The 19,577-nt window shown below is 41.1% G+C and overlaps 2 protein-coding genes across 6 annotated transcripts in view; both read right to left on the bottom strand.

Moving 5' to 3' along the window:
- LOC144893653 (uncharacterized) overlaps window positions 1-19,577 on the bottom strand; it is a 1,023,192-nt gene that overhangs the window by 338,957 nt on the left and 664,658 nt on the right. The gene's annotated exons all lie outside the window — the stretch shown is intronic.
- The window catches only part of LOC137435116 (gephyrin), a 279,017-nt gene that overhangs the window by 69,883 nt on the left and 189,557 nt on the right, over window positions 1-19,577 (bottom strand). For 4 of the 5 annotated variants that reach the window (XM_068128600.2, XM_068128602.2, XM_078784640.1 and 1 more), the window contains 4 exons: window positions 17,547-17,589; window positions 9,505-9,642; window positions 8,640-8,732; window positions 8,164-8,237 (listed from right to left, as the gene is read on the bottom strand). In XM_068128600.2, coding sequence (XP_067984701.2) covers window positions 8,164-8,237; window positions 8,640-8,732; window positions 9,505-9,642; window positions 17,547-17,589 — 348 coding nt within the window. The remainder of the gene's footprint in view (window positions 1-8,163; window positions 8,238-8,639; window positions 8,733-9,504; window positions 9,643-17,546; window positions 17,590-19,577) is intronic. The other variant, XM_068128601.2, reaches the window with a different exon arrangement.

The following is a 19,577-nucleotide window of genomic DNA, read 5'->3' as shown; positions in this document are numbered from 1 at the left end:
AACTCTGACTCTTGGAAATGCGTTGCATGGCAATGCTGGTGTTCTCGCAAAAACAGGGCTAATTCTACACGCAAGGCAAAAACACGGCTCACTACCTTCCCTCGTGATAACCATCGAACGTTAGAGTGGTAGAGAAGGACTTCAAATTCAGAGCCGATTTCATTTCACAGCTCTTTGAAGATGCGATGATTCAGAGCACAGCTTCGCACGTAATTCACAGTTTCAACGACGATTTTCAGAACATTGGCCAGTTTTGGAGGCAGGGTTTTTGATGCCAGCGAGTGTCTGTGCAGGACGCAGTGCGTGACGATGATGTGTGGTGCATCGGCCTTCACCAGTGCTCCAAAACCGGAGTTGCATCCCGGCATGGCTGGAGCTCCATTCGAGCAAACTGCAGACACCATGTTCCACGAAAGGCCGTTGCTTCTGAAGATGTCGTCCACAGCTTCTTCACGTCAGCTGCCTTCGTCGTTGTTGTGAGAGGCTTGCAGAACAGAACGTCTTCCTTGATCTCGTCTCCTTTGACATAACGCACAAATAAGATGAGCTGGCTCAAATTCGAAACGTCGGTGGTCTCGTAGAGTTGAAGGCTGAATTTCGTCGGGCTCGCGACTAAATCTGCAACTACCTGGGCGAGGATGTCGTTGCTCATGTCGTCGATTCTGCATCTGATGGTGTCATTTGAGAGTGGAATGAGAGACAACTTGTTTTCAGCAGCTTTTCCCAGCATGATGTTGGTCATCTTCAACGCGGCCAGTTTGATGAGTGTCTCGCCAACGGTGTGCGGTTTACCCTGCTTTGCAATCAGGTACGCAACTTCATATGACGCGGTGAGGATCGGTTTGTCAATTGGAACGAAGCCGAGAGTGGGCAAGGTAGCACTTGCGTCGAATCGGACTCTCTTCAATTTGAATTCATCCAGCGTTGCGTCTTTGTACTGCCCCTCGCCGTGCAGTTTTTTGAAGTGTTCCCGTAGTTTTGCTGGTGCTAGGCTGGAGTTGCTCAACTTGACATTGCAAAGCACGCATATTGAGGGCGCTGACTTCTGTCCCGTTCCGTCAAACACGTGAACCCGTACCGCACGTAATCCTCCGACCACTTCCTTTTTTTGCTCGACATACTGCTAAAAAAAAATAAAGTAACAAACTGATCTTAATTGAGTTCGGGCAAATAATTATATGACAAAAATTTAAAAAGGAACATGCTTAAATATAATCAGTACCCCTCTGAAAACTGAGAAATTTTAACGAAGAAAACATAACTTATAGTTACGATGACAGGATTTATTATCTACTCAACTCTATGTCACCTCAAATCCCATTATAATATCACATAGAAAACTGTGAATTGTTAGTTTTGAATTGCGACCAAAGGAGTTATATCACCTCCACCTAATTTTCTGAGTAATTCAATCATATTTTATAATCACCATCCACTTTTGACTTTAATATAACTCTGAACCCGCCCTGCATATCCACAAACATTTCCAACTTACTTTTCAATTAATCAGTAACTCCAAAGTAAGGCGCGACCAATGACGCACGGTACACGGCAAGCTAATCGAGGCTATTCACTGGAATTTCCGAACACCTGCAAAGTCCAAAATCCAGTAAGTAAGCAAGCAAGTAAGCACCATCAACAGAATAATTAGCAAATTGCTCATTGATTCAACTTACTACAGTCAGTTTTAAACAACTTATCTTCAACACAGACCAGAGAAACCATGAATGGGATGGGAATACAATTACAAATAACATTTCCATTCGTTCGTAACATACATAGCAAAATAATAATAATATTAATAATAAGCGTAATTACACATAGATTCAAAATTGATACAAAACTAAAAACAAAAACAAAACAAATTGCAATGCGTTTCGGAGGACCTCCGCCAAACCCCTGAGACTGGCTCACTGAACCCCTGGGGTTCGGTCGAACCCAGGTTAAGAACCACGGTATTAGACAAAGAAGTGTTCAACCACTCACCAAATATGATAGTTATTTAAGTTTGAACAATATTCTCAATCAAGTATTTTATAATCCTGAAATAATAGATAAAAGGATGCAATTCGAACCTGCAACCCTCAATTAAACCACACCCTCATTAACACACAAAACCAAACAACTCGGCCTCAAAACGACCTTTTCACACAGAAACTAATTAATTATCTTCAAACGGAAAATAAAGAACTTGAACTCGAACCATGAGCAGCATCTCCTCATTCATAATGCTGATCCGGTGGTGGAAGCATCCGTGCTTGTTCCCATTGTAACGTTGTAGGATGCAGGATGGGATTCAAACTTACAGGGAATGACATGCACCTGCAGTATGTTCAGGTGTGTCATGAAGGAGCTCAACAATCCCAGGAAAACTCAAAAAGTCGATCACTCACCTCTCCACAGATGCTTTGAGCTCAGTTAATTATTACATATCTTATTGTCCGTGCAATTAATCCTTTATCTCTTATTGTCCGTGCAATTAATCGCTCTAGCAGGGAAAATGGCCTTAAAATGCCTGTTGTTGTTGCGTTTGTTGTTGTCCGTGCAATTAATCCTTTATCTCTTATTGTCCTTGCAATCATCTATTAATAAAAGAAGTATCCGTCAGTGTGTGTGTGTGTGTGTGTGTGTGTGTGTGTGTGTGTGTGTGTGTGTGTGTGTGTGTGTGTGTGTCCATCATGCTTCATTATAAAGGGTTCATACTGTTGTAGAAAAATAAAAATTACATGAATTTTTTTTAAACAGGAGCATGAATTGTTTCGTTTTTCTTTGAGGGTGAAAAACAGAGGTGAGGTTAATACACGGTCGTGGTTAATACACCAGAAAATATGGTACATTCATACACACATATTTTTTTGCTGAAACGCAAAAGAAACTTACCACCTTTGAAACCTTTAAATATCAACAATAACACTGCGTGTAGTAAATGTGTGAACTTATTTGTGGACAATAGTGTCCTCACTGTCAGACAAAACGGTCACGGATGGTCACTTGAACCTTCAATGGTCACTTCATAGCACAGCTGTTGAACAGCCGTTTTGACTGTCAGTGATTAGCCAAGGGGTACGGGATGATTTTAATGAGCTGCACGTGATGTCTTGATATTGGCTTTAAAAAGGCCAGTGCAAAATGGGCATTTCAATCAACATGCCACGATTGTCAAGGGATCAACGGCAGCGTGCCCTGGGCATGCTGCAAGGTGGACTGAGCTACCGTGAGGTGGCACGTCGCCTTGGCTGTTCACACCAGACGATATCGGCCCTGGTGGACAGAGACACCCTCCACAACTCTGCAGATGACAGACCTCGATCAGGGAGGCCAAGAGTCACCACTGCAAGGCAGGACAGGCAGATGGTCCGAAGTCACCTGTGGGATCGATTCCGTCCAGCATCCCGCACTGCGGCAGAAACTCCGGGGCATGCAAACCCACGGATCTCCAATGATACTGCACGAAGACGACTGCATGACTATGGTCTGACTGCCAGAAGACCATACAGAGGCCCCGTGATGACGGCTGCCCATCGCCGCAACCGACAGAGATGGTGCCAGCAGCATCAGCGGTGGACCTTGGCGCAGTGGAACGAGGTCGCTTTCAGCGATGAGTCAAGGTTCTGTGTGGACAGTCCTGATGGGCGTGAGCGTGTCTGGAGAAGAACTGGCGAGCGATATGCCGATTGTTGCATGCGTCAAGCCAACAGGTGGGGTGGCCCAAGTGTGATGGTGTGGGCCGCCATATCAGGCCGGTGCAGGACGCCACTGGTGGTTGTGGATGGGAATCTTAACGCCCAGCGGTATGTGGATAACATCCTGCGACCTCATCTGCTGCCATTCCTGCTAGACCACCCAGAACTGAGAACCTTTCAGCATGACAACGCTCGTCCCCATGCTGCTCGCTTTACCACTGCATTTCTCCAAGGCGAGAACATCAACACCATGCAGTGGCCTGCGCTCTCCCCTGACCTGAATCCCATACAGCACCTGTGGGATGAGCTTGGGAGACGCGTTGTTGGCAGGGCCAGGACACGGGCAGAGCTGCTTCAGACATTGAGGACTGAGTGGGACAGAATCCAGCAGCAATCCATCCAAAGACTGGTAGGCAGTATACGCCGACGATGCACTGCCTGTATCCAAAACAATGGTGGCCACACGCGCTATTGAAAGGGGACTGACATTGCACCCTGTGCTGTTCTGTACTGTAGAACAAACTGATGAGATGGTGTATCTTGGTCAAAAACTTGACATGTCATCAATAAAATGCCAATGTTTCAATTAGCAATTGTTGGTTTGTTTTATTTTGAACTGTTACAATTTTATTACATTTCAAACAAGTGGTAAGTTTCTGTGGTACTTACAAGTGGTAAGTGGTAAGTGGTATCATTGGAGATCCGTGGGTTTGCACGCCCCGGAGTTTCTGCCGCAGTGCGGGATGCTGGACGGAATCGATCCCGCAGGTGACTTCGGACCATCTGCCTGTCCTGCCTTGCAGTGGTCACTCTTGGCCTCCCTGATCGAGGTCTGTCATCTGCAGAGTTGTGGAGGGTGTCTCTGTCCACCAGGACCGATATCGTCTGGTGTGAACAGCCAAGGCGACGTGCCACCTCACGTTAGCTCAGTCCGCCTTGCAGCATGCCCAGGGCACGCTGCCGTTGATCCCTTGACAATCGTGGCATGTTGATTGAAATGCCCATTTTGCACTGGCCTTTTTAAAGCCAATATCAAGACATCACGTGCAGCTCATTAAAATAATCCCATACCCCTTGGCTAATCACTGACAGTCAAAACGGCTGTTCAACAGCTGTGCTATGAAGTGACCATTGAAGGTTCAAGTGACCATCCGTGACCGTTTTGTCTGACAGTGAGGACACTATTGTCCACAAATAAGTTCACACATTTACTACACGCAGTGTTATTGTTGATATTTAAAGTTTCAAAGGTGGTAAGTTTCTTTTGCGTTTCAGTATATATATATATACACATACATACATACATACATACATACATACATACATACATACATACATACATACATACCTACATACATACACACAGAGAATTGCCTTGTTTGATATAGTAGGATGGATCTTTTATAACACGCATTTGTTGTTGTTACTGTAGTTGGTGGTGTGGTGGCTGTGGTTGTGGTGGTTGTGGTTATTAGTGGGGGGGCCTATGTACTCAATTTCAAGTTTGTGTGCAGTTCATGTTAATTTTGTGCAACCACTATAAATGTATTCTACTGGGTCCTATTAATCGGAAAAATGATGTTGCCATTTTTTTCTGTTGACCTTTAGTGACCTTGAGTCAAGGTCAAAGTTCAAACGTCATTGCAGTGACCATACTTCATCCAAAGTATGTCGACCTTGGTACCAAAATGTGGCAAATTTCACAAGGAACATTGATTATGACATTTGTTTTGTCATTTGCGCTCTCAGATGTTTGCAATGTGCAACTTAATAAGCAAATGACCTAATTAGAGAAAAAAATATGCATAATTAACATAGTCTTCACCATACACGTAAATCCCATCACTTCACATTATTATTGAATGCCAATCATTAGTTACCATCTCAAATGTGTTCTGCTGGATCCTAAACTGGAAAAACGTTTTGTTGATGAGGCAAAATATGAAATAGCGGAGTTAATTGGGACATACTGTCCGTCACTAAATGAAATATTCTTTTCAAATTGATAAATTAAAATATCATTTACATAGTACGATCGATCCAAGTTATCATTTGAAAGTATTAAATAATTTGACTTACCAATGGGCACCAATAAAAATCGAGGTATGAATGAGGTTGACTGTAGACCTACATGTAGATACTACAGGTCATTGTATCTTACAAAAGCATTAATTCTTTATCTTAATAGGATTGGAGTCCTTCCCTGAAAAGAGCAAACAGAATATATGTGTGATGCGAACAAGCAATGTGATTTGGACATCTGCCAGAATCAATTTTGTGTTTTTAGGCAACAAATTAAATGTTAAAAATACTAACAATGGCTAAAAACCCAACCAACATGAGCAAATGAGCATGATGAATGAACAGTGTAAAGAAAAGTATTGGGAACTTGAATCCAAAAATCAATATTCTAGACATCCGACATATTTTGCTTGATCGCATCACATGGTTAAAATGACATTTGACATTTCACCTTGGGTCAAGGTAAGTAAAGTCAAGTACATGTCAAAGGTCAGTTAATATCAAGAACATGTCAACAGAAAACAATAAGCAACATATTTTTCCAGTTTAGGATCCAGCAGAACACATTTGAGATGGTAACTAATGATTGGCATTCAATAATAATGCGAAGTGATGGGATTTACGTGTATGGTGAAGACTACATGTTAATTATGCATATTTTTTCTCTAATTAGGTCATTTGCTTATTAATTTGCATATTGCAAACATCTGAAAGGGCAAATGACAAAACAAATGTCATAATCAATGTTCCTTGTGAAATTTACCACATTTTGGTACCAAGGTCGATATACTTTGAATGAAGTATGGTCACTGTAATGACGTTTGAACTTTGACCTTGAGTCAAGGTCACTAAAGGTCAGCAGAAAAAAATGGCGACATCATTTTTCCGATTAGTAGGACCCAGTAGAATACATTCATAGTGGTTGCGCAAAATTAACATGAACTGCACACGAACTTGAAATTGAGTACATAGGCCCCCGCACTATATTGTTTGTGTGTTCCTTATATGTACTTTTACATATTTTAATATTGCTTTGAGAAATATTACTATATATAATTCTGTGTGCTCCTTCCGTGCCTTTATAAAGGATTCCTGCCCTGTTGTAAAATAATAAATGTTACCATTGAATCCGCTGCATTAAGCTCCCATTTCCACTTCTTCTTCTTCAATAGCAAAAATTTTAAAGCCTAAAGGAACTTTAAAGCCTAAAGGCTTTTAAAACAGGAAACACTACGATTAAGCAGACATGACGTTTTTCCAAGTAAATAAATTATTGCCTTTCCAATCAAGTAAATCAATTCTTACCTTTCCAACAGTACCATTTTTATTATTTTATGACAATATTAAGCCTTTAGAATGAAGCGTGACACATGAACGGACTGACACTCTTCGTTTTAGTAATAGACAAGTTAGATGCTTATGGAGCACCTACTAATCCACATTCAAGGTATAAAATCAGCTCATGGTAAAATTACATATAAAAATGCTATGGTTAAATTACACAACTTTCTCTAACCATGCACAAGACCACCTGGGCATGCTAGTCGATCCCGTAGACCTTGCAGCTCAACTCAGACAACAGGCTCAAATAGCCAGCTCAAATTTAATGACGGCCTCCTGAATGTACTAATTGAGAGCATGGTCTGATGTGTGCTCAAAGCCCAGAGAGAGATGCTGCAAATATCATCTTGAAACATAATCTACTGTAGTTGCAGATGATTTATTATTAAAGTTGATTTGCATGCAGACTCACACGCTCATTCACCGACACAAAGACAGATTGCAATTGCCTCTCCGATCTCTTCGCGAACGGGTGAGGTTAACAATACCGATCAGTTGATTTTTCCCATTCCCATGATTTCACATTTACCTTCGTTAAATTACATCTGCCACTTCATGAACAGGTCTGTACAGACGACTAAACTTTACTGCACCTGTTTATTTATATTTCTATGCTGTTTACCTTATCCTCTATCTTACTGTTGTCTGTAAATTTACCGAAGCATAGGATTTTTGATGAGCTGTGTTTGTCTATTCAGTTTGGGTGATTTTTTTGGGGTGGTTCTGGGTTTTCATAGGTAGCATTTTGTGTCCATCCCTTGTTGCCCCTACGGCCTTCAAAAATACCGATATCACATGTAGAGAAGAGAAGACCAGGCCGGTCGGGCAGTGCAACTTCTCCCTGAAGGTCATTATCGAACAAGTTGGGTTTTCACTGACAATCATATAAAACATGGTAATTGTGCAAAAACTAGCTTAGTTTCGAGAATATCCTTAATATTACTTCCTTCAAACGAATTTGAAACCACAACAACTGCTCCTTCAGTCCAGTGTCCTCCCCACTTGGCCACCACAGTCATTAACGACAGCTTGTTTGTCACACTCATGTGCTAAATTCTACATACAGTGTCACAGTGAAAGGCAGTGAATGTGCATGAGATAGTTGTGCCAAACTTACTGGGGAATAGCACCATACCTGCTGCCCAGCATGCACCTCTCCGATCACTAGTCTGTCACCAGGCCCATCGGCAGCTGCAGATAAGGCGTTTGTTACAAACTTCAAACGAAATATTGTAACCTGTTTCTGGAGACTTCCAAATAAAAATAAATAGTACACATAAACTCAGGTACAGTAAAAGGCTGTTCAACCCATTATTCCTAACAAGGGGCTATCGATTTATAACATGTAGAGGAAGCATACATTGTGTATTCAGAGAGCAGATGGGGTCAAATATCATGTTTGCTGAAACAATAAATATTTGGTTTCTAAGACTGAAATTCATTAAGAAAGATAGCGAGTTGTGACGATGGGAATTGTAAGCAATTATAATCATTCATTCACTGCATTGTTTGACCCATGTATCAATTACTAGCAGCAATAACTACCAACAATGAATCGTATCAATCACAACAACTACCAAGTGTACTGTATACCTCGCACTGCATATCCATCTTTAATCGAAGCAGGGAAGGATGGAAGGTTGTCCTTGGCAATAACATCTTGAGCCAAAACTCTCCCAAGGCTTTCTAAGGATTATAGATGAAAAAAAATATCGATACGTTTGGCCATTGGAGCAAACACCTTTGGTAACTGAACAGTACATCAATGTCCTTTATCAACACATCACCTTTAATTAATTTATCTTAATGCAATAACTCAATGCAGATATCACTATAAATGTGCCTCTGTAGTAGTGATAGATGACTATTTAATGAATGAGGTGGAAGACGACCGGGGTAAAGCAAGGTTCAAGAAGTGCCGGTTTCCAGGATTTGTTTCATTGGTTTTACAAAACATTCCGGCATCATGACAGGCGTTACCGGTCACTTGACAGGTATTTATTACAGGAGATGCATTGTGCAATTGGATATAATTACAAGGCCCCTCATGGAAGTGCACGTTTTGATTGCGGGGGAAGAAGAAGAGGGTGTGCGAGTGTACAAGAGATGTGGCAGTGCATGTTCATTTGCCCATTGATGATTGACACAATGGCATTCCAATTCTATCTGCGCTGGACAAATTATGGAATTGAAGTCCGTCATCTCCGATCTTCATCATGCAAACTCAGATGTGGAACAATTGTGGAAATACTATTAAGTTTCAACAATGGATTAAAAAATAATGACATTCATAAGAAATCAAACCCGAGGCACTCAAATCTAAGAGTACTGTTTATGCATATTCTACAAATTCTCTCATGGAATGCAGAAACAAATAATGGAAAATGTCCCACACTTCTGACCAAGTCAAAGGCTGTACCTTTTCTCACCAAAAGTCTGCAATATCTGCAAAGCGTACCGGTGTAATGTACAGGCTCTTTGTTGAGCACCGGGGCAGTCTCGAGCACTGTGACAAATGCCTTATCCATGGACGTGAGTGGAAAGGGTGACGACCGTGCTCTCCGTGCCACCTTGGTCACATCCACGGTGCTGCGTGCTGCAAGCATTGCACGTTTTTAAAGCAAAAGGAAAACGCACAGCAGTTTAGTTGTGTTAAGTCATTTAACTTTCATTACGGCTACATGTGGCAGGAAGAGGAGTGTGTGGGAGTGTGCAAGAGATTGGCATTGGGTTCATTTGATTAATTATTCAAATTGAAGTGAATGGATGTCCTGGGAGTGAAACAGGACGCATACAATGATGTTTCAACCAACCAAATGCAAAGGCCAACTAAACTATACATTAATTGTAAGGACAATATTAGTACAACAAGATGGATATATGAGTGTTGGATTAAAAGCAAATTCACAACTAAAAAGCTAATTATATCCAGTTTCTTTCCTGCCGACTTGCACCGTCACGGCAATCAATATAAACACAATGCTACAGGATATCCGTTGAAACAAATGTATATAACAATTTCTTATTTCTATCCCCTGTTTTTTTGGAAAAAAAATGGGTGGGTATTTAATCGGCTCCATCTGTCTGTCTAGCTGTCACGCTATCTCCTCCTAAACGGTGGGGCAGAAATTCATCAAACTTGGTAGTTATGATCACCACATGGCATGAAAGTGCAAGAGCTGTGTCACTTTGGACCCACCCCCATGGGCCCAGGGGCAGGGCCAATAGGTGACATACCAAAAATGCAATTACAGGCACATTTTTAAACATTTCATAATGACGCGTTGTTTTTGTAATCAGTATTGGAGAATGCATGAAATATGTAACAATCTTTTTTTATTTAACCCCCGGTTCGTGCCTCAAGGAAGCCTGGGGTTGGCGTAATGGTTAAGGTGGCTGCCTTAATATTGCAAGGTCCTAAATTTAAGCCCCTGTTATACCGTTGAATTAACACCAGGTGGGTTGATTCAGTCCGTCATCCTTCTGAGGTCGGCAAAATGAGTACCGGCTTACTGGGAAGAATGAGCCATTCGGGTATCCTGTGGTGGAGTGGTGACCCATCCAAGATTGTGCCCAATAGCCGAGAAACTGCTTTGGCAGCCCTATGCATGTGAATGTGGAAAAGGAGTGGTCTCCCTTCTTCTTCTTCTTCCCATGCCTCAGGTGGTGGGGACTTCGGGTCACAGTCATCAAAATGGGGGAAAAAATTTTACTCAAAAATTTGATAATGGGTCATTCTTGGTGGAATTTTTTTCCATCTTTCAACTTTGCTTTATGTGGGAAGCATGGGGAATTGCGCGATGGTTCGACTTCGCTGTAGTTTTAAATATTGTTTTACAATGAGTGTGCTATGGATAAACAGACCCAATATCTTGATCGTTACAACTTGGTTTCATCAAAATTGAAATTGCTACCGAGCTGAATCCAATGGATCTGATGTAGTGGGCGGATATGTGACAAAAATGGAATGAGATATTCACTTCTGGCAGAAGGCATGAAAATTTGCATACATATCATTTCAAGCAAGTAGATTTCAAAAAGGGTTGGAAACAAGTCAGTCCTGGAGTACATATTTGAACATACCACTGAATATACATATTTGAACCCATTTTGTCATATTATTTGAACACATGTTTTTATAAATTCTGATGAGTACCATGTCTGTTTTACAATTATACTGAACCAATTTATTATAGATATTGCACACTTAAATAATTTGATGTAAAACCCGTGGTTTATGCGTAATTTGTTGGAAAAAATAGGTATTAGTTACTATATATGCGTCTATTTAAACCAAATCCGCACGTAATGCACCTTATTAAAATATTTCAGCTCATAAATGGAAATTTAAGGTAAAAATTGCAATGTTTACATTACATACCTCAGGAATATCTAAGAATATTGTTATGAATTTTTGGTAGAAGGATATATAGATCCAGGTAGATCTGCATAGGTAGATGCTCCGGCTGTCGTGATAGGGAATCCTAACCTGTAATAAGTTCTGTGTAGCCCGGATGTCGGATAAGTTGGATATGTGTCCCCGCCACAAGGGGGCGGGGCATGTTAAGTTGTTGTCGGGTTTATGCTAATTCCCCGGTGTGTCGTTCCCTCTGTGATCATACCTGTGTCCCGTATAGCAACGCACAATAGACATTAGTTAGGCCCAATAGTAACACCACACAAACACTACTTAATTCCCCCCACCGCCACAATAACCATAAAACCCACTGGAAGCCAGTTTGGGGCACTACCGATGCAGCCGCAGCCAGCCACATCACCAGCCTGCATGGTAACACATCGAGCTCAGGCAGGCTGAGGCCAAGCCCACCTTGCGTGATTGGTTGAGGGAGGGGCAAGAAGCAGGCCGCCGATTGGCGGAGAGAGAGAGAGAGCTGACGTCACGAGATGATCAATAAAACGACTCGTAAGCCGGCATTTTGCCCTTCTTGTTCTGGTTCCTCTTGTGGTAGGATTCCCTCTTGCTCTGGAGCCTGCCTACGAGTGTGTGTGGACGATCTGCGTTCTGGACCTCGGCGCAAGTGGTGGCGTGCCGGCCTTGTCTCCTCGTTCCCCTGTTCGTTGGCATCTGGGATTGAAACAGCCGACGGGAGAGGCGGCACGTGGACGAGAGTACGAGCGCTGCGGCATGTGAGGACATTGAAGCCTGTTTCGCGCCAACGGCCGAGCAGTTCCCGCGAACACCAGCGCCACGTCCGGACTGCATGCTCAAGTTGGCGACGTTGGCGAGGACACACACTGCAGACAGAGATAAGCTGCACCATAGAACAGAACGGTTCTTTTCGTAAATTCTCCCATTTGTCTGTGTGTTCAAGTCTGGTGTGGGGACGTCCCGATTTAGGACATCTATACACAAAGAATTAAGTTAAGCACCCCTACACAAAGAATTAAGTTAAGCACCCCCTAATATATATTCTTTGTGTATATGTATACATTGGCATATATTCTAAGGTTGCGAAGATGGTCCCTCCAATAGCCAATCTGGATGAATTGGAACGTGCATTACATCGGGAATGGAACAACCTGCCACAGCAACGCATACGACGGCTTACAGGGTCTATGAGACGTAGGGTTGAGTCAGTGATCCGATCACGTGGGTCCTACACACGTTATTGACGCAAAGATCGCTAGAGGTCTTCTCAGAACAATGACTGTACGTTAGAAAACATAAACGTCATCCACACTGTCCGTGATGGACCTATAGCTCCATACTTAAATTGAGGTGAAAATATGCCTAAAATTCCCAAAAAATTTCACCTTAAATTATTCAGAATAAAATATTGAAAACGGAATGATTGTTATGTTTTTATGTGACCATAATATCACTTCTCCAGAAAATATAGCAATATCATGGGTATATTACACTGTTTTGACGACAACAAACTTGTAATGTGCGAGGTTGTAAAAAAAACGGGGGGGGTGCTTAACTTAATTCTTTGTGTATATTTGCCGTCGCGTTCTTGTTCTCGGGTTCCGTAAAATAAAAGTGTTTCTTTTTGTACATTTAATTCGTTTTTCGCTTGATTTAATCTCCACAAGTTTGAGGGCTGCCGTCGGAACCGTGAGGTAAGGAACTTCAGCATCCTCCTCACCCTCCTCCTCACCCTTCTCCCTCCCCACGTGTATGAACTCTCCCATATTTAAACTGAACGCCTTTGAAGTTAAAGCTTGCTCGGTTAATGTTTCCTTGGTCGGTTTTTAAATCGCGAGGAACACGACAATATGTTTGGGCATTTTAAAATGCTATTACATTTCATCTGACTTCCTGTGTTACTAATCCTAACCTGAATATTTAATAAACTTATTGTTTATACATTTCTAGATGTTAATAAATTTTGTAACTTCAGTTCAGGGATCAGTTTTAACAGACCAGCAAACATGTTTCATGCAACCTTCCTGCTGCACAAGTTCTTGAAAAAGATGTAATGGAAATAACAATTATCCAGATTTTTAATGTGAATATTTAATTATTTTTTGGTTGAATAATTTGTTTCCACCCATTTTTGAAATCAGCATACCTGAAACCCCCTATATACTCATTTCATACTTTCTGACAAAAATGAACATGTCTTTCACATATCTGTCCCACTAATGTATAGTACAGTATATGTCCATGTATGCAATACATCATCAGAGCGTCCAAGCTGTCATACATAAAGATCTTCTTCAAATGAAAACTGTTCTTTAGTGAGAGTTATCACATATAGGCCTACTGGTTCGTTATGGCCAATGCCATATTCGGTCATATCTCAAATCACTATTTTCAGGACTAAATCTACATTATGTTTCATTGTTACACAATGTGATTCAAAAGTACCCCGTAAAATTGTGAATGTTTAGTTTTTTTCTGTGTAACATTCCGACTTTGATGGGGTGTTAGTATTTCTTTTCTTCAGTTTTGCTGAATAAATGTGCCAGACAAGAGGCTGGGGATCTCACCGGTTGGATTCTTTTTCTTCTTTTGTATGCAGCACATGGCTGCAGGGAGCATCATTTGCGAGGGTGTAATTATGTGGCTTCTGGAGTGCCCTCTGTAGGTTAGGGAAGGAATTTGGATTTTGTTCAAGGTGCTGGTGATAACTCGCCTACTCTTTGCGAGGACACCATAGGATTATTATACACCAGCGAATGCTAGCAGATGAGATGCCGAGTTCTAACATCCATATGAAGGATGGCACACACAATGATGAATCGCCTACTGGTCCCAATGAATGTTCTTGTTCCAAACAAAAAGGACATAACTCCGGGAAAAATTGGCAAAACATCCCAAAACTCTAATTCGTTCTGTAACTTGTGATAACAGAGCCATGTACCAAGTTTCAGTTCAGTATGTTAAAGGATATGGAAAAAAAAGTCCAGAAAGCATGGGTGGGACGGACAGACTGACAGGCAGACAGACGGAGAGCAAACCTATAGTCCATTCCAGGTAAGGAACTAATAACTTCATTTCAATTTTATTCTGCGCAAAATATTCATCTCAAGTTTACTGGGTACTTTTGGATCACCCAGTATATTACATAGCCAGGCAAGAAAACGTAATTGATGGTGATTCATTGCTTACTCTTCTCCGTAGATTTTAACCATTTCCTACCTGACTAGGTGCAATAGATAAGCTGGCAATAATGTTTAAAAGAGAAAGTGATCAAGTCTTCTTGCTGTACTCTGCCTCAGTAAATGCAATCTAAATGATGCAGTTAAACAAAGCCATTTAAACGTACTGATGACAGTTCATCAAGTACACCACTGATTGGTTGTTTGTTTTTACTCCCGCGAGGGAGTAATGCATTCGATCGTGTGTGTGTGTGTGTGTGTGTGTGTGTGTGTGTGTGTGTGTGTGTGTGTGTGTGTGTGTGTGTGTGTGTGTGTGTGTGTGTGTGAACAACATATCTGGAAAAGTTCTGAACGGATTTGGATGAAAGTTGGTGGGATGATTGCCCTTGGGATAAGGAAGAATTGATTAGTTTTTGATGAAGCTCAGGATATTATACCGGATACAGGAATTTGTTGAAGGATTGTTTACCATTTAAAGATGGGGCTCATTTTTTTTTCACATTATCTTCTATATATTCTATATTTAATTGTGATATGCAAATAGTTTTCATATTTCTTGTAAATGTAGTTTAAACTCGTGGTTATGCGTTAGAGCGGTGTATTTTGTTAGCAGCGTCGTCTTCAAGGTTCTTATTTTTTCTTTCTAATAAAGACATATTCTGTCATTTTAAAACCATCAAAGTGTGTATTCAGTTTCCCCGTTCCATAAAATGTATCGTTTGATATGTATAATGCTTTAAAACTGTTTTTTTTTTGTTTTGTTTTTTACCTCAGAAGAGATGTCAACATTTAGTATTTACCTCAGCGAATGTCAATCGCGGTGTCAGTATTTGATGAACTTATAAAGACTTAGGTGAGTTATAAGTGTGACAAGCATGTGCACGGGATTCTTCCCAGAAGAATGAGTGGTCGCATTAGCTTGTACAACTTAAAATGAGCGAGTTTTGTTTTGACGTTTGGGCCAGTTTTACATGTTGTATCCCTAAGGAATGAAACGAACGTTTATCCTGGCTTACAATTTTATTTGAAGCCACACATGCCTCAAAATACACTCACTTATATAGAATTGAACGCTGAATCCGAAAATGTAAGTGAAATTGCCTTGTTTTTTTTGACATTACTTCGATATATTCTAAATATATATCTGTGCAGTGTCGGTCTTGTGTTGTCTTGTCTTGTGTTGTCACTGAACTACTCCCTCAAACTTTTGTGAAATCGTACTATTCCAACTTGACCCATGGCGGGAGTATGCGCTCTACTGAGTGGCGTTCTAGTTTGCAAGTGCGAACATCACAAATGCATCGAGGAGAATATAACATCCCAAGGAAACAGCACAGCTTCATTTCCCATGGTAGGAGGGGCACACGGTACACTGATAGTCAGCCTTGTTCAACAAGGCACTATTATATGAACATTCATGACTAAAGTTATTACCTCCGCCACCGAAGGTGGGTGGAGGTTATGTTTTCACCCCTGTCTGTCTGTCTGTTTGTTTGTGAACAGGATATCTCAAAAAGTTGTGGACAGATTTGGACGAAACTTGGTGGATGGATTGGGTGTGTGACAAGGACGAATCGATTCAAATTTGGTGAAGATCCAAATACGGATCCGGATCCAAGGATATTTAAAGTGATTCTTCACCATTGAGTGATCGGCCCTAATAACTATAGATAGCATTATATTTCAAAAAGTCGTGGATGTATTGTGAGAAAACGTTGTAAATGAGTTGGTTTGGCAACAGGAACAAGCTGGTTCGATTTTGGTTCAGGTCTGAATCCAGATCCGGTCTATCATTGGGATACAAAACAAACTGTTGAGCCTGGCGGAGGTATGCACTCTTCCGAGAGCCGTTCTAGTTGACTGTTTATATTTTGTCTGTACTCCAGAAAGCTCAAACTCGATAGCTTTTCCTGCATTTGCTGCATCCAGTTTGAGAAAAAACATTTTCTTGCCATCCTATATAATGATCTTCAGCCTTTACTACCCTCCCTTTCCCTAACGAAAATAACAAATAAAAATAAAAAGCAAAGAGCAATATTCTTTGAGGACATTCTCCCTTTTGTGCTGTATTCATATAGTGTAGATGCATCGCTGCTTAAGGCTAATAAAATACAAGCCAAATACAATTCAGATATTGAGCTGCCACCTGCCATGATGCAATTTGAAAATAAATATCTCAAAGTAACACGTAACAAAGATGTCTCAGATGCAATCTGTGAGCTGCTGTTCCTTTAGATTGCATGCAGCAGAACACGAGCAACGGAAGAAAATAACACGCCACAAAACATTACAAAGATCATCACGCAAGTGATTCTTATTGTGTCATAAAACCTTTGTGCTGACAGGTGCACTGTTCTGCCAGGTTACACTGCCCTGCAGGTGCAGAGCACGTAAAGATCCATAAATAAGAGCTAGGAGGCGTGAACTCCTTGGTGGAATCACAAGAAATGAGCATCGTGCCTTCCAGATAGTTTAACCAATTAAGTGCGGTTAGAGATGACAATTTTATCTTGTTTTGCACAAGGTAGAAACTTCCAGGAAGGCCAAGATCCAAAAGGCTCATTAACCAACCCATCTGATCGCAAATAATTATTTTTCTCATTCATGTGACAAAGTGTACACAATGTGATGGTCACAGACACATCAAGGCACATGCTCCTAAGCTTTGCCGGTACTAGTTAAAACTGGATGAGATGAGAGGTATCGATGTATGCAAGGTGCAAAGCGTTCACAAATGCAATGTCCATTCCAAATCACCTGCTAGCTCACCCCCTCTCACATGCCCCCCCCCCTCCCCTCCACTCCACTCCCCTCCTCGACCCACACCACAACCACTGCCCACATATAATAGCAACTGTCAATGGAAACGAAGCTTTTCGTTGTCTGACGTGGGTGAATGGAATTCTGAGGAGATATAAAATTACTTCTCACCTGTGTGAGAAGAACATCCTTTGCCCCAGCTTTGAGGCCTCACCTAAAGTGAGGGGGAAAGGGGAGGAGAAGAAGAATCAATATTATTATGGAAACATAAATGGTAGATGATGTTGACGACTGTATTTTGGAAGAGATGTTGCTTTTTGCTGTCACAATATTTACCGATCAATTGTTTATTGGCTGACTTTAATTATAATGAGAAAACCTTCATTATACAGTCACGTGAAAAAGTAAGTACACCCCATGTAAAGTTTTGACTTTTTCAACATATTTCAACATACAGCTATTCGATCTTCATTTCAACAATATTGATAGATAAAGGTGATATAATATAACAAATATCATGAAACATTTACATTTTGTAGTCCATTGTATAATTTAAATAAACATAAATGCAAATTTCGCATGTGGAAAAAGCAAGTGCACCCCTATATTTATCACCACTTCAAATACCTAAAATTAGAATCAGGTGCACCAGCTCAGGTGCAAACGATTAGAACATCGTTGGAGAGGATCTTGGAGGAACCTGTCTTATTTAAATCTCAGACATTTGTTTGGTTTGCTCTTTGTTGTTGAAGGGTGCAGCGTTACCATGCCTAGATCAAAAGAGCTCTCTGAGGCCTTCAGAAAGAAGGTTATAGATGCCTACGAGTCTGGGAAGGGATTTAAAAGATCTACAAACAATTTGAAATCAATCATTCAACTGTACGGAAGATCATCTGCAAGTGTAGAAGATTCCAAACAACTGCCAACTTGTTCAGGCCAGGCCGCCCCAGCAAGTTCAGCCCGAGAGCAGACCGCAAGATGCTGAAAGAAGTCTCGAAGAACCCCAGAATGTCATCACGGGACCTACAGGTAGCTCTTGCCACTGTTGATGTCAAAGTGCATGAGTCTACCATTAGAAAGAGGCTGCACAAATTTGATCTACATGGGAGGTGTGCCAGGAGGAAACCTTTGCTGCCCAGAAAGAACAACAGGGCAAGACTAAAGTTTGCCAATGAACACCTTGGCAAAGACCAGCACTTCTGGAACAATGTGCTCTGGACAGATGAGTCAAAGGTAGAGATATTTGGCCACAGTACCAGAAGACATGTTTGGCGAAAACCAAAGACAGCATTTGACCACAAGAACCTGATACCAACTGTAAAGCATGGTGGTGGAAATATTATGGTTTGGGGCAGCTTTGCTGCATCAGGGCCTGGGCCGCTCACCATCATAGAATCCACTATGAATTCTTCATTGTACCAGAGGGTGCTTGAGGATAATGTGAGGCCATCTGTCGGAAAGTTGAAGCTCAACCGAAGGTGGACCTTGCAACATGACAATGACCCTAAACATACCAGTAAATCCACCAAGGAATGGCTGAAAAGAAAGAAATGGAGAGTTCTGGAATGGCCAAGTCAAAGCCCGGATCTAAATCCCATCGAGATGTTGTGGGGGGGATTTGAAACGAACTGTGCATGCAAGAAACCCCTCAAACATCGCACAGCTGAAAGAATTCTGCATGGAGGAGTGGGCAAAAATTTCTCCCAGTCGATGTCAGAGACTGGTAGACAGTTATAAGAAACGCCTACTTGAGGTTGTTTCTGCCAAAGGGGGCAATACCACCTATTAGAGCCAAGGGTGTACTTACTTTTACCACATGCGAAATTTGCATTTATGTTTATTTAAATAATACAATGGACTACAAAATGTAAATGTTTCATGATATTTGTTATATTATATCACCTTTATCTATCAATATTGTTGAAATGAAGATCGAATAGCTGTATGTTGAAATATGTTGAAAAAGTCAAAACTTTACATGGGGTTTACTTACTTTTTCATGTGACTGTATATAATGAACTGCATTATGCAAGGTACAAAGTTGAGAAAAAGTACAGTTTTAGAAAATGACAACAAAATATATAAATAATTTAGCTATAATTATAGGCAAATAACACATCCCTATATGATAAATATTTCAGCATGAACAGGAATTATGGCTGTGGTTCGCTGAACACCAGAATGTCGGTCAACGGCGTAATT

Source organism: Myxine glutinosa, chromosome 9, assembly GCF_964187855.1.
Source record: "Myxine glutinosa chromosome 9, kmMyxGlut1.1, whole genome shotgun sequence".
Lineage (NCBI taxonomy): Eukaryota > Metazoa > Chordata > Myxini > Myxiniformes > Myxinidae > Myxine > Myxine glutinosa.
Note: the sequence above shows the minus strand (reverse complement) of the source record. Positions and strands in the feature narration are given on the sequence as shown.